At 34.3% G+C, this 16,712-nt stretch overlaps 1 protein-coding gene across 1 annotated transcript in view; it reads right to left on the reverse strand.

Moving 5' to 3' along the window:
- The window catches only part of Ptprc (protein tyrosine phosphatase receptor type C), a 109,896-nt gene that overhangs the window by 41,193 nt on the left and 51,991 nt on the right, over positions 1 to 16,712 (reverse strand). The window contains exons 3-7 of the mRNA XM_077802429.1: positions 9,157 to 9,228; positions 7,852 to 7,878; positions 6,325 to 6,540; positions 4,926 to 5,048; positions 3,832 to 3,969 (exon numbers count right to left, since the gene is read on the reverse strand). Coding sequence (XP_077658555.1) covers positions 3,832 to 3,969; positions 4,926 to 5,048; positions 6,325 to 6,540; positions 7,852 to 7,878; positions 9,157 to 9,228 — 576 coding nt within the window. The remainder of the gene's footprint in view (positions 1 to 3,831; positions 3,970 to 4,925; positions 5,049 to 6,324; positions 6,541 to 7,851; positions 7,879 to 9,156; positions 9,229 to 16,712) is intronic.

The raw sequence follows: 16,712 nt of genomic DNA on the forward strand, positions 1-16,712 counted from the left end.
GTAGCACTCATTGCTTCCAGTAACTAGTTATTAAAACCTGAGATAAAGAATGTTATAGATGTTTAAATGAAATTTCTGAGGCATAATTTATGTTGAAATGCATCCACTTGAGGTACAGCTTGACAAATTACAATGAATGTATACATCCATATAACCCACACTATCATCAAGATGTAGAGTACTTCTATCATCTCAAAAAGTTCTTTTGTGCCTCTTCTCAATCAACCCAGCTCCACTGCCCAGCCTATGCACCTTCTGATCTGCTTTCTGTTACTTTATATTAAATGTGTCTTATTATCAATTTCTTACAAATAAAATTAAACAGTAAGTAATATTTTACATCCCACATATTTCATGTAACATAACGTTCTGGAGGTTTATTCTTGTTGGTGCATATGTCAGTGGCTACTGATTTCTTTTTTACTCATTGGTCATGCTGTGGTTCAGATAATGAATGTCCTCCGTGACCATGCGTTAAAGGTTGGTTCCTAAAGTGTGCTCCTGGGAAGTGGTGGAACCTTTAGGAGATAGAATCTAATAGGAGGTTCTTAAGTCGTTGAAGGCATACCCTTGAATGGAATTGAGGAACCCCAGTCTCTTCCTCTTCTCTTTTTGCTTCATGGCGCACAAGGTGAGCAGTTTGCTCAAGGATGCACTCCCCATGATTGCCATCCAGTGTCCCAACTAGAGGCCCGAAGCTTGGGGTCACCCAATCTTGGAAAAGAACTTCCAGAATCATGATCTAAATAAACCTTTTCTATTTATACATTAATATTTCCTTATAGGATGAAAAGGTGACTAATACAAGCAGTATTTATATCATTGTAAAGGTATGTCACATTTATCTATAATTCAGCAGTAGATGATATTTGAGTTATTTCTGGATTTTGGGCTACTCTGAATGAATCTGCTTTGTTTTGCGGATATATTTTTCCCTCTTTGGTAAATATCTAAAGTGATGTTGAAGGGTCATTATTACTTCACATCCTCACCAATAGTTACTATTGCCAGTATTTTTAATTTTAGTGGATGTAAACTTTCGTATTCACCTTATTGCTTCGATTTGCATTTTGCAGATGGTTAATGATTTTGATCATTGTTTTACGTGTGTATTAGGCAATTTTGTATTTTTTTTTTTTGCCAAGTGTATGATTAAAACATTTGCTTTTCTTTTTTCTTTTTCTTTTCTTTTCTTTTTTGGTACCGGGATTGAACTCAGGGACACTAAACCACTGAGACACACCCTCAGCCCTTTTTATATTTTGTTTAGAGACAGGGCTTCACTGAATTGCTTAGGGCCTCGCTAAATTGCTGAGTTGGGCTTTGAACTCACAATCCTCTTTTCTCAGCCTCCCAAGCTCTACATCAGTTTATGGACTAGAAGACTAACATGTCATGTACCCATATGGCCCAAATTGGTCTAGATTTAGCACAATCCTTGTCAGAATTTCAGGAAGATTATTTGTAAAAACTGTTAGTTGATCCTAAAATTCATCTGGAATTTCAAGGGCTGCCATATATTCCAAACAATCTTGGGGAAGAAGAATGAATTTGAATGACTCCTACTTTCTGGTTTCAAAAACTTATCACAAAGCAATAGTAAGTGTCTAGTACTGGTATAAAGATAGATATATAAACCAATGAATAGAACTAAGAGTTCTATTGTCATTATGTTCACCAAAGTTTTGACAAAAATAGCAAGACTATCCAATGAGAGAAAGAACATATTTCAGCAATTGGGCAACCAGATAGGGCAACTAGATGGTCACATGCAAAAAGAATGAAGTTGAACACTCACCGCAAACCATGTATACACACACACACACACACACACACACACACACATCAGTAATACAGAAATATATATATTTTACATATACTTATAGAATATATATAATGTATTATATTTTATATAACACATAATACATATTATTGTAATATATATTCTATAATATATAAGTACATACATATATGTATGTATATATATATATATATATGTATGTATCTCTCTCTCTCTCTATATATATATATATATTTCTGTATTACTGGGATAACTCTTAATAATGTCATATTATTTTTAATCCATTTTGCTAATTGTCCACTTACTATTTAGTTCCTATTTTAATAGGAAATAAGGAAATTCAGACCTGCAGTTGTCTAAGCTCTGGCCAGGTTTCATACCCACATTACATTAATCCTAAGCCTATTCCAAATCCTAAGAATAATCAAAGGGTATTGAGACGTTCCCATGCCTCCCCTATACTGTGGAGTATTTGAATAAAAATTATCTGTTTTTTGAATATTTGATGATCTTGCTGGTAAAGCTACCTTTTATTTTTATTTATTTTTCCAGATGTTGTGAATTAAATATAGAACTTTGTACATGCTAAACATGTACATGCTAAACATACTACTGAGCTATACACTCATCCCCTATAAAGCAACCATTTCTTTTCTTTCTTTTTTTAAACAGACCATTAAGAAAACAGGTGAGTAGAGAGATAAGTTGGTACAGTTTTAATTCTAATTTCCTAATTCTTCCTAGTAAATGTTCATGTATCAGAGCCTTTAGAAAATTATATATTTTACCTAACTTTTCAAATTGGATACAAGGTTGTTTTCTAACTTACAGAATTTCTTACATTAAAAAAAAGAATTTCTACGATACTTTTTACTCTTATTGTTTTATTCAATTCATGGAGGAAGGATTGTTCTGCTGGACATTAGCTATTTTATTATTCTTTTCAAAAGCCAGGACTCACACTTATTAATGAATTCCTACTATTTTTGTTTGTTCCCTTGTTCAATAATATGTACTCTAAACCTTGTTATCTTTGCATTTGTTTCATAGGCACTTTTTATTGACTTTCATTCAACATATACCAAAGTGAAAAAATTCCAATAAAATCACTTTAACATTTTTAATGCTACAGAATTTCCCCCAAATTGGTCTTTACTCAAATCTGAGTATCTGTGCAAAGCACTCATTTTTTTATTGTAACTTTTGATCTATTGTGACATTTATCTTCCCTGTGGTTTTCTACTTGTGTTCTCTGCCTCTTTCTGCTCTTCCTTATCCTCTTTTGCTCTTCCTCCCCCTCCTCCTCTTGCTCCTCCATATCACCCTTCCTTCTGTGACACACAGAACTCTTCATTCCATAATTCTCCTCTACTGCTTGTTGGCAGTCCCATCTCTTTTACTTTCCTTATGGTGGTTATTCATAAATTGTCAAACAAATAATAAATGCATTTTCCTAGAAAATTCTGAATTTAATTGGACTCTTTATACTTCTAAATAAATGTGTAAATTTTAACAGTTTTTCACCCATTCTCCTAAATGTTATTAATTTTCATAATCTCACACTTCAGTTGTTAATTAAGAATTATTATCTTCTTATGACTTATATTGCCAGTTCTTTGATAACAATAATAACTATTTTGCAATCGATACTTAGATATACTACTGTGCTTTGTGAGTTTCTTTGCTCATTTTACTTCTGTCATAGAGGCAGGCTTTGACAGAGGGGCAGAAGGTACAGAAATATACAAAACAGAGAATTGTGCTATTAAAAGAAGGGAAAATGAAATGGCAAGTGAGAAAACAAAACATTTTACTTATTTCAGTTCTGTTTCCAATATGATCTTATTACAGCTTTAAACAGAAAAAAATAAACAAGTAAATAAACTGACAGAATTTAGGGCCTTGTGTAATTTATTTTCAAGTTCAACTTTAAAAATTGATAAAAATTTGTTCTCTAAAATTCCATATTTTCTGTATAAGAATATAAAAGGGAAAACAATTTTACATATAAATATAAGTAACATACTCACTTCCAAAATCTGTTTTAATAAATCTACTGTCATTAGTATATGATTGGTCATTATAGAACACTTTTGATATACAACTATAGTTTTTATTCGGAGAAAGGCCTTCAAATTTTGCTTCTCTCTCAGAAGATGTCAAATTATCTGAAAGAAATAATTATTGCATATGAGTACATAAATATATCACATCTAACTTTCTTTTTTAATCCATATTTATGGTACTATAATATATTAATTAGCTAGGAACCAATGCAAATGATTGAAATAGTAAGTCAAAGGTCCTGAAAATGGTTTTGCTGCACTCCAGTTTTAAGGAAACACTTAGCAAGAGTAACTTCATTTGAGAGTGTCCCTCATTTAATGATGGAAGGAGGCCTTGCCTCAGCATTCTCTGTTCCCAACTGAGATTGCACCTTAGTTAGCCTTTGCCTGGACAGACGGTTTTTAAATTGTCCATCTGTCACACGTTTGCTCTGGCTGTGCTCACACTGCTTACACTGTAGCAGGCACCTTTCCCTTAACATGATGATGACAGCAGATGCTGCACTCCATCCTCTGTGTGCACGTGTGTGTGTGTGTGGGTGTGTGCATATGTGTCCGTCTTACCAAATATGGCTTGGCAGGGGTCTTTATGCCAAGGGCCTAGAAGCAGTTGCAGTTTTGCCATTATAATTATTTTCCAATAATAATAACAACTATATTATTATCATTAAGTGTTCTTGACCTTCTGTGTGAACTTTCTTGATGGAAGCCTGGCACAGTAAACTCTTGAATCTTACAATCCCCTGTCAGTTTTTCCTTTCTGTCAGGGTATAATCTTGTCAACAATGCCTGGTATATAGCAATTGCCAAGAAGAAATATTTAAATTAATAAACTTTTACTTTGTCATTATGGACCTTACAGGGTGAGTCTCCATTTTGTGAACTTGAGCAGTATAAATAATACAGTTGTTTGACTTCAAACATCCCATAAACCAAATAAATAAATAAATAAATAAAAGGCAAGAGATAGGCAAGGGAGGGGGAGAAAAAGAATTAAACAGTATCTAGAAAAACTCTGTAGCATTAAAAAAATTCTCTGATCAATGTTATAGTCTTACCACATTGATATTTGTATTTAAATTTCTCTTTATGACAAACAGGGTTTTTTCCCCAGTTTAAACAAATCGAAGTATTTGCTGCTTCTTTTGGTGTGCATTCAACTAACTTAAACATTTCAAGATCTGTCAAAAGATACAAAAATAGACCTCATTAACACTTCACAATCTGTATTATTTCCCAACTAAAGTCTCTAAAATTATATTCATGTCAAGATTTGATAAGCATATATATGGCTTTTGAAAAAGCCTGATAACCTTCACGGTTTGGTGCTTCCTGATCATTTAGTTGTTTATTATTATTATTATTATTATTAATGGTTTGCCTTTATTTTTAATTAACACATAATTGTACTAATTTGTGATGTACAATGTGATGTTTTGATACATGTATGTGTTGTGTAATGATAATGTAAGGGTAGTTATATCTATCACTTGAAACTTTTATCGTTCTTTATGGAAAATATTATTTATTATTTTTTGAACACCATACACTTCAGTAGGGTTTCATTTAGAATTTATGCTATGTTTAAAAATAAAGCTTAAAAATGTCTAGATAAAATTGCAGTTTTGCATATTTTAAAATATTTTATTTGCTTTCTTATTTGTATTTTCATTTTTCTGTGAACTCTTTGACTTTTACTAGGACTATTATTGCACAAAATATTGAAGTTTTCCGTCTTGAGGAAGGCATTTTTAAATATTATCATTTTCTGCATTCAACTGATTTTTTATTTCAGTAGTTTTAGAAAAACAAATGAATTCAGTGGATTTTTTTAAAGCATCAGATTATAACATGTACAAATGTTAATAAATTGCTAAATAATCTTCACTTTACTAAATGACATGAGAATTTTTAGGTAACTGTTCATTCAGTCTTTCAATCACTCTTCCATATGTATTTTGCTAAGAAATACTTCATTAGAGTCTGCTTGACACCTTAGGTCATTTCTCTTTCCCAGCAGTGGTGTAGTTCACAAAATCAGCTTGATGTCCTAACATAATGAAACTCTACTGTGAAATTATTTTGGTTCTTTCCATACACATCAAATCCTTAACTTAAATATGTGTGTATAAAAGATATGTGAATATATAATATATACATATATAATAACTCGAAATAAATAAGAGAAAACATATAAAATCAGGTAGTGGAATAAATCATATTTAAGTTACATGATCTCTTTGTAAAAGAAGTAGAAGCGGTGATCCAGGATATGAAGAGAAGGCTTGTATGACTTCATCATTTTTCCTGGTTTAGGGAAACATACAATTCATTCATTGTCTACTTGAATTCCCTCAGCCCTGTTCTCTGATCAGACTAGTTCCTGGGGCTACTAGAACACATATGCAAACTGTGCTGTGTTAATAAATATACAAATAGAAATAAATTGGTATTTACCTGGTGGTACATGTAATTGTAACTCTTTAGGTGGATCAGTACATGAACTATGTGATAGATACAATACATCATTGTAACATCCCTGTAGATTTTGCAATATTGATTCACATTCTTGACGGTTACATGACACATTATCTTTAACATTCAGCTCTGCCACAAATGATTTATTATATTTGTCATATTTATAATTCACAGAGATATCCTTGTATTTTTCCTCTGAAAGAAAATAAAAGAATTACCTTTTATAAATAATAAATAAAACTACATTAAATACAAATTCCTTAATATATATTTTTTAAAATGTCAAATTACAAACAAAATATCCCCACAAACATAAAAAAATAAAACAAAAGAAATACATCAGGGGCCTCCATACCACTCTTTAATAGTTCCCTTTACTTTACTTATTAAGGACTCCAGCTTATAAATTTATATTTGGATGGTTATTGTGTTAATCTCTATCTTCCTAATGGGGCTATAAATTCCATGAAAACCACAACTAGTTTATTTTGAACACTGACATAAATTCAGGTCAATGCATAATATCTGTAATTAGTAAGAGCTCAATAATTACTTGCTGAATTGAGACACAAATCTGACAAATTTCTGTGATAAGATTATGCAAGAATAATCTGTGAGCAAAGAGAGAGACAACTGTTCATATTGGAGGGAGAGTGGAGGATTTCCAGAAAAGATGACTCTGTTTGTGTTTTAAAATATGAACTGAAGATACAGTACCAAATACAGGGGCCAGAGAATATGTATGGAGCGGGCCTGGATGTATAGAGAAAGAGCAGGAGGAGACACAAAGGCAGGAGCATGTATGTTTGCAAAAGTAGTTTTGTCTTACTGAAGAGAAGAGTGTAAGTAGAGGATGATACCAGGGGAGAGTTGCATAGAAACCTGAACATAAAAGGTTGCATTACCTAAACAAATGCATGAAGCAAATGTATACACTTAGTATAAAGATCAGCCTATAGAAAGCTACTGAAAGTAGTGGCTTCAGTGGTGAGATTTAGAAGTAAATGTAAGGATGAACCTGACTGTGAAAACTTTGCTTCTGCTGGGACAAGAGGAAGAAAATGAGAGAAGAATGGACATACTGTTTCCATATGTGTGTACTGAGCTATCCCCTGGCCTGGCAAGACAGAGAGATGAGGGAATCAGAAATGGACCTGTTTTTCTTCTTTCCTTCTTAATATGTTTTGAAAATATTACTCACATATTATTATCTTTGCCCCATTCCAAAGTTAACTTGCTATCATTTCATTTTACAAATAACTAACTGTAATTAAGAGGCTTCATCAAAGTTGTCTATCAACTTTACAACCCTGGATCTCAAAACCAGGGCTGAATGTGAAATCTAACCATCTTGCCTCGGAGGAATCCTGGCTCTAGATCTGGGGCTAGTCAATTCATGTGAAATTAGAGCTGGGGGTGTTCTTCTTGAAATCTTGGAATAAAGAAGAAAATAATTAAAGTGATATTCCACACTGATGTAGGTTACCTCTAAGTAAACAAACTCACCACATGTTGGTCCAGGTGTAGTAGCAACTGTAATAAAAAAGAAAAGAAGGTAAATTATCATTATTATTATTATTATTGTTTTGAAGAATAGAGCTTCTCTAGTCATTTTGGGAAAAGCTGGTTCACATTTTTGTTTTTTTTTAACTTCATGAACTATCAAGTCTATCTAGTTAGGTTAATACAATGGAGAGTTTGCCTAGTACCATGTTCTGATATCGAACCCCAAATGTTACAAAGTAATGAGCTAGTTCTATAAAATATTCACTAAACACAATTGCAACAAAAACAATATTAAGGGCTGACTCAGCAGTGGAGCACTTGCTTAGCATGAGTGAGCACTGGGTTCTATCCTCCATACATGAAAATAAGTAAATAAAATAAAACTATTGTGTCCATCTACACCTAAAAGTATTTTTAAAAATATCAAGACTCTTTGGTACACATCTAAATGCATTGTAATGGCAAATAGTCACACTGCCAAAGATATTTTGAAGGTCCTCTTTCCCTTTGCTAATCTAAACCTCGACTTTCATGGCTATAATACTTATTGAGAGAAGTTTATATTTGCTTTTAAAAAATCATATTATAGGTAAAGAATGTGTTGTTGTTTAGTTTAACTTTTGTAAACTCCTTTAAAAGAAGTTTTGCAAAGAGAAAAATAAATTGCTCTTTCAACAAATTGAGTAGTATATTGTGTGAGCATATGATTTGACTGAAGAGTTGGAAAGAAATGCGATATGTGGATGGTAAGAGATCTCTGATAGTCTTCTCTCAGAGTTGGAAGATTTTGGGAGAGAATGGTGGACTTGCAGACTCTGCTTTTGCTGATCCAGATGCGGCCATTGCTATGGGCATTCCCCAGGAGCCCCATCCATTGACCTCCATACCTGCACGTTGCTTGACAAAAACTGCCACCCATCCTCTGCTACCTATCCAACACTTAGAAAGGAGAGCTCCACTGACAGCATTATTCATTACCACAGTAATACCTCAACCCACTCTTAGAGAAAGAATTTCTAATAGATATGGTTATTTCTCATATGTTTTCATAAAGCATACAACTTGTGGGGAGCATTACTGCAGTATGGTGGCTATTACAGTAAGATTATATGCTGATCTCATCAGTTCTTGCACTGCCAAATGGATACAGGACTAAACTGCTATCCCCTGGCTCTTAGGAGTGGAATGCTAAGTTGAACATCACAAAGAAAGCAGCCCCAGGAAAAAGAGATGGAAGACCAGGCTGTGAGTACATCCACAGTAGTGGTGAGATTACAACTGCATGAATGAGAGGACGGCTGTCACCTTTTGTTGTGGTTGGAGGGGCAGTGCTCGATGGAATGGTCGAATAGGCTTCTGCTGTTGTATTGTCAGCACCTATAAGGACATGAACAGAAGAATAAAAATTAATGAGTTTGTCCTATTAAAGGGTGAGGGGGGAAACTCTTTAGCAAAGATAACGTGCTGATCAAATGTTTGCTCTAGGAATACTTGTTGAACAGATACTTGCTTATTTTTGAAATAATCAAATGAACCAAAGATTTCCTATGAAAATCCTTTTAGATAATTAATATTTCAAGTAATTTGAACTAAACATCATGTAAGTTGATAGCAAATTATGCATCTTCTAGTTTTATTCTTATCTGATGTATAATCCTCTTTAAACGATTCTTTCTCCTTTCAATTACAACTCTCCTTATTTTCCGTATTAAGGGGATTGGTTACCCTTTTGTAATATCCATTGCATATCAGACTTTTTTGCACATTCGGTTTTTCATATCAATCTCATGAAATTAGTATTATTATATCCATTTTTACAGAAGGGAGAATCAATATTCAGAAAATACTAGCAACTGGTCCTAAAATCAGCTAGAAAAATGAAGAAGCTGAATTTGATCCCAGGGCTAGATGACATGAAAGCTCATTCATTATCTATTCTTTTTTTTTAACCACAAACCTTTATAATCTTAGTAATAAAAACATGTCCAGAGAAAGCTTACTGGTAAGTTTTTTGTGCTTAATTTAGTATCAAGATGTAAAATTCTATAAATCAGGAAGCCTGCAAATAATATTTGGAGTGATACAAGAGATGCATTCCAGTTTCTAGTTTCTATTTCATTATCCGGAGCCTAAAGCACCTGCAACATCATAGGCAAACCTGAGTAGTTCTCTGTGGTGCTGATGTTGGTGGTGTGTGCAGGTAAGACAGCAGAGCTGTTGTATGCAGGTATGCGGGTGACTGCTGGAGTGAAGGCTGTGTCTGCAGGAATGGTGCTGATTAGTCTCCTCCCATCAGGGACACCTGCAATCAGAAGGGCCATCAGCACTGTCACTTGATCCTATCACAAAAGGGCAGTAGTTAGACAACCCACATAAATATGATTACTGAAGCTAAGGCAGAGCAGGAGCATCAGGCATAACTGCTGTATCACAATATATGCATTTCTGCAAAACTGTGCTAAAAGCATGTGGGCTTGTGGGAAACATGAATCTTAGGGGCAGACAACTGGAAACCTATGCAGCTTTGTAATCAGACTACAAATTAAAAAATATTTGGAGTCCCAGGAAGTAGCTTGGACAGCACAGGGAGATCAAGCTTTTTAGCTGAGAGTTGCTTTAGGCAATATTGAAAATATATTAGAGCAGCAGAGAGGGATGCTATCTTGGTGATGCAGATAACATGAAGACTAAAATGAAACTCTGCATATAAAAGACTGTGTTAAGGTTGACACAGGAGGAAGTAGGGCCTAGCACCTGCTGAGAACCTCGCATGAGTACACCTCTCTAGGGAAGGATCTCTGTGTGCAGGTGCTCAGTTTTAATTTTCTTAAAATAGAAACAATGGGCTCCTGCCTATTCAGTAGCTGAGCTCAGAGTTCTTTCTGGCTGAAGGTTACACTTTTACTTTCACTGGGTAAATTCCCTTACCAGAAAAATATCAAATTGGTTTGGACACAATACACAGTATTGGTACATTATACTGAAATAATTCCCTTATTTTCTAATAATTGATGAGATAATAAGTATAGAATCTAGTGTTATAGAAGATTCACATTGTGCTCAGTTAAGATTTTTCCTTGTCAGGCTTCAAAGAACTTAATGTACATTATAATCTTCCCCCAGATATCACATCCTGAACTGCAGTGTGACTAGTGCTATGGTAGTCATCATGGGAAAAGCAAAAAGGAAACATGAGCTATTCCCTATTCCAGAGCTTGTTTGGTTATTTCAGTGAGGATACCTGGGGTCATCAGTTCAATGATATGAAATTTTGCCCCTTTGCAGTGAGACTCTGCATTTCGGCTGTGATACACATATGCACGTTCTGCAAATGGCTTTAATGTGCATATCCAGGCATCTTCCAATTGCTAATGGATTGCAGCCCCTAATTTAACACATTCCTTCTTTTGGAATTGGAAATACATCTTCCTCCTAATTGAGTTTAAGTTCTTAGTTGAGTCTACAAAACACCCACATTTAACTAAAGCCACCAAAGAGAATGAATAAACATCAATTCATCAGTTCTTGATCCCAAAAAGGGCTGCAGAGGAGTAGGAAAGTTTATTTATTTATACTTTTAAAATTCATTTAGACTTAGAACTGGCAGTCTGCAAAGTTTGAAAGCAGCCAGGTTTGTCTCTAGCCTTCTTCCACCTTCCTTCCTGCTCTTCTCTCACTTGCCTCTTCTTTCCTCCCATGCAACCCCTGTCCCCATGCGGTCCTGAGGTCCCCCTGTTTTCAATTCTCCAGATTCCCTGCTTTACCTCCTCAATTGGAAGCCACATTTCCCTCCTTAGGTAGGTAATCTCAGCCATAGTTTAGGCATGGCATTTACAAGTTAACCGGGTTGAGTCCTCAAAATAGATCTTTAATTAGTGGATTTAGCCACCATGAGAAGAAGGATTCTTTGATGAAGGCAGAGTAGACGAGTTTGTGTGACAACCAGTCTCCAGGGGTCAGTTTTCTTTGGTTACTTTACAATTTCTTCCCCTCTACAACTTCTGAGTCTATGAATTTCCTGAAAGCACCAAATAGTCTATTGTGGTTCCCTTGGCAGCTGGCATAAGTGGAATATGGCTGGAGGCGGGGACAGTTCTTCTAGTTTTTTAAAATGTGTAGGTTTCTTGTAATATTTTCATGCCAAGAAGACAGCATTTATCCTTCAAAATAAATAATTATGTTGTTTATGTGCTTAACTTCCATGTTTGAATTGTACCAGGAAGCACTACTCTACTACCAGGTGTACTTGGATGTTATTTCTTTAATATCCAAGTACTCAGGCCACTCAATTTACATATGTGAATGTGTGGACTTATGACCTGAGAAGGGACATGATTGTTTTATCTGTGGGACCAAAAAAAAAAAAAAATGGCACCATGATAGGATTTAGACAACTACTTTTGGAAAGATAGGTCAAGAATACTTTGTGTTGTTATGAATACAAAGATGCTTAATATGAAAGAATCTGGACAATTGGTAGAAAAATACAAGCAGGTATTTCTTTTTTTTCAATTTTTAAATATAATTTCATTCTTTAGTGCCTTTCATTAATAACAAGCAATCACCTGTTCTTCATGATTGTTTGTGAATTTGAGGTTTTAAAGACTCATTATTCTTTATTACTAGCAACAAGGTTTCACTGTACAATAACTGCCTAAAATAGAAAGAAACACAGAATATCATGAATAACTGGCTCTTCCCCAGCCCTTTTTGCTGTAGCCTCAATCTGCATTCTTTATTATTTCATAGCTGTTAGAATGTCCTGTTATGTGGTTTCATATCCTAAGGGTAATTACGAAATTCCAACTATATCAACGAGCAAGTGCTATACATTGAACAAGTGGCTGGATTTTTTCACACCCTTCTTTAATACAGGAAGTTGTCGTGTACTCCTCATATTTGTACAAGTCTAAAAGACCCGCAAACCTGAAGGATCAGGCCTGCTCAGAGTAGCCGTGAGTGTGGTAAGCACAGCGGTGCTGCTGAGTGTCTGCGGGTCAGTTCCTCCAGAAGAGGGCGCCTGCGAGTTGGTGTGCGTGGGTGGGGCAGGCGTCTGTGAGACTGGATCACCTAGGCAAGAAAATGAGATCATTCCATCAGTCTTCTCCACTGCAGGAGAAAATCCAAACACTGAGACTAAAAAGGAGCAAGTTGTCATTACAGTTACCAAACTGTGAAGTGACCCAATCTATTAAAATGTGCCTGCCAATTTTGAAGCTCACCTGGCAGGAAGATGGCACCTGTGTTCCCAGTCCCCAGATTCCTGGGGGCTCCTTTAGCTAGAAGAAGCCTTAGAGGATTCACGTTTCCAGATTGTTTATGTGACTTTCAACTTTCTATGATCATTTCAAATTCTCCTTCAACTACAAACTGAATGCTGGAAAATTTCCTTGTGGGCAGAATAAGAATGGGCTCCTCCAATAAACTAATGTCTCTTGATTGGTAATATTTACTGCTAGGAGAAGGGTAGAACCAGTTAAACAAGTGTTTGCTTATATACACATGTGCACATACACACTCAGGTAACCATAGTTCGTGTACATTGCAACTATTTTGAATGGTGCATATTATATCATTAGAAGAGTGAACTAAAGGATTTTTCCTTGAGTTTATCAGTGAGCAAGAAAAAATTGGCTGCACTCTAAAATATAAATCAATCATAACCATAAATCAAATAGTGTATATTGAATTTGTTGTAGCACATAACTGAAATATCACCCAATGGCAAGTTTGTTTTCTATATAATAAAATGTGTCCTTTTATTAGAAAGCAGAAGACACTTTTCCAAGCAAAATTGCCATCAAATTAATACTGCCAAAATAAATTAGTATTTTAAGATTATGTATCCTTGTTTCCAATTATTTCAATTTTAAATATTTTTTCTTATATGCTCTCTCTGCAAATCTATGACTGTACTTTGTTCAGGTAAAAGAGATAGTAAGTGGAATAAAGAGTCAGAAATGTTTCAAATGTGTGACTTTTAGTGTGTATGTGAAGTAAAACATGGAACCTTTAATATGGCAGACTCTCTGTGACATGGCTCAAAATAACAACTTATAATGAAATGTTCCACCTAGCATCAGCAACTCCATTCTCACATTGCTTTTGTAGAAACTTCAGGTAATGAGTTCAGATGTTTCAATAGGTTCTAGCCACCTCTCTGCTATTGGTGGCAGGAGGAAAAGATTAAATATCAGCCAGTAATTGCTGAAGAAGACAATATCCGTTTACTTAATGACTTATTAATATATTTCATCAGTATTTGTACTCAAAACACTGCAACATACTCTAAACAAAGTTTCTGTGACTGTGTTATATTGTTTTACAAATTAAGATAAATGGCATTATTACTAAGCAGTCACATAGCTTCGTCTCTTATCAGATTATGTCTACAAACCAGTTTGCTTAAGAAAATGACATCTAGCACATTGTTTCAGAAATACATGGGCAACTGTCCTGTTGGTAGACTTATGTACTGAATATACTAGCAGACTTAATATTGACCATCAAGTGAGATGGAATCATTGATATGTGAATGTTCTAAGGAGCAAAAGTACGTCTCACATCAATCTGATATTTTGCTATGATATTTTGCCTTAAATTACACTATCAGATCTTACAACTCGGGTTAATTAAAATAAATTTTAAATAATGCAAATATCTTTGGGAGAAACCCACATAACAAAACTGAGGTAACAATCCTCAGAGTAAATTTTTAAAACTAAATTGTCTATGTTCAATAATTTTCTGATGATATGAACATGGAATGGAACAAAGGAGTGGGAAGATTCTACTTTAGCTCTGATAAGGAGTTCCAATGTGTCCTGGGCTGCAGCAAACCTGAGTGAGTGGAGAGAATGATGCTGAATGTGGAGATGGAAGACACTGGAAAAACTTCCCCCTCCTGATTTTACTTGGGGCCTTTCCTCCCTCCCTTTCCCTCTTCCTAATGGCACATATGCATGACATTAGTCAATCAATATTTTATAGACACTTAATATTTCCCACACTTTATGCACTTGAATAAAATACATCCTTAGAAACTGCACACATAAAAAAAAGCTGTTTGATTACTTTAGAATATTTTTAAACAGATAAGGTTTTCCTAATATATTTCAGTTATGAACATGTTTATGTCAACCTGTCATAGCAAAAACATTAACATCATCCAAAGGATCCGGGGAGACTTGGCTGAAGGATCACCTGGACTAGGAGAAGATGTGGTCTCTGATGAGTCATTTTCTCTTTCAGAGATGCTTGCAAGTGAGGGGGTAGTGGTGGAAGTCAGTAAGGGGCTAGTTGGAGGCAGAGCACTGGAAATTTCTGTGTTGTTCAGTCCTTCTAAATTAATGGGAGATGGAAAAAAAGAAGAAATAAATACGTGAATCATTCTGAAACACAGTCACCTGAGTATACCAACTCTCTAGTCTATTATAATGTGTATGCCACGCCCACTACACATGTGTGTCATAGACATGTTGTGGGTGCAAATACAAGTGCATGCGGAAATACAATATGCAGTCTTAGATAATAAACCAAGCTACAAAATAGTAGGAAGAGATAGAAGTGGGGAAAATGGTCTTAAAAACATCTTTCCATTGCTGCCTTCCCATTAAATTTCTGGGTTTTTCAAAGCATTTGGATTCAGAAGGATGGAGAACAATGGGTAAAGATGCTTAAAGGAAATCTTTAAAAAACTTTTAGATGAAGAAAATGAAGGAGAAAGATAAAGTCGGAAAAAGGTTATCAGGAGAGAAAATATTCCAAGAGGAAAAAAGAAAAGACAAAAATTCTAGATACACACAGATTTTTCTAAAAAAATAAATAAAATGTAACCAAAGCAAAAAAAAAAAAAGTGTGGGTAAAGGAAAACAAAACAAAATTCACAAATAGGTATACAAATGACCTATACTTATGAAAATTTCAACATATCTTCAACTTTATAACAAAAGAAACACAATTTAAGGTACAAAATTAATATTTTCCACAGTTCAAATTTACTTTAAAAAGAGGAGAAAAGTGACCAAGTATTAGTGAAATAAGTACTTGCACAATTGATATGTATGTACACTTGGGAACAATTTTCTTCAGGGTAAATTAGCAGTGCATATGCAGGCCTTTAAATTTGCCTGTGGTTTTTGAATAAACAAATCTATTTTTTTTAATGAAAGAATAGGTAAATATACCAAATTGTTTATTTTTAAACTTACATGTGATTTCTGGAATTATAGAAATTAATGTTTTCTAATTTTTCTGTTTAACATGTATTAATTTCTTTGAATAGCAAATTATACATTTTCAAACATTCAATTAATCAAAACTAAAATATTACACAATTACTGAAATAAATTCAGTTCAAAGTTAGGTGATAGAAAACAGCACAAATATGGGAAGATGGAAAGATTGGGAAAACTATAAAAGATATGGGGAGATGAGAAAAGGAGCTAAAATTGAGATATTTCTGATTAGAAAATTAAGAAAATATAAATAGGAATGACAAGAAGAAACTCTAGTTTCATCCATTAATGCTGAAAGTAAATTTTCACTAAATATAGATAAAACCAATCTGAATCATACCGATCTGCAAATACATGGGAAATATCACAGAATTATTCTGTGATTACAGAAATCCAAAGTGCTAGTGCACTTGTTACATGAGTTATTTTCCAATGATAATGTTCACTATCTAGAATTATATAACCAGGTAACTCACAATTCAATCCATTTAGTAACAAACTTTCACTCATAATTATTTGCCAACATAACCAATGAAACAATGAGCCAGTAGCTACTTCCCGTCTTTGAGGTCAAATTGAAAGCCTAACCATAGTATTTTCCTATCTACTATTCACTGAATAAAA

The sequence above is a fragment of the Urocitellus parryii genome, chromosome 9 (assembly GCF_045843805.1).
Source record: "Urocitellus parryii isolate mUroPar1 chromosome 9, mUroPar1.hap1, whole genome shotgun sequence".
Classification (NCBI taxonomy): Eukaryota; Metazoa; Chordata; class Mammalia; order Rodentia; family Sciuridae; genus Urocitellus; species Urocitellus parryii.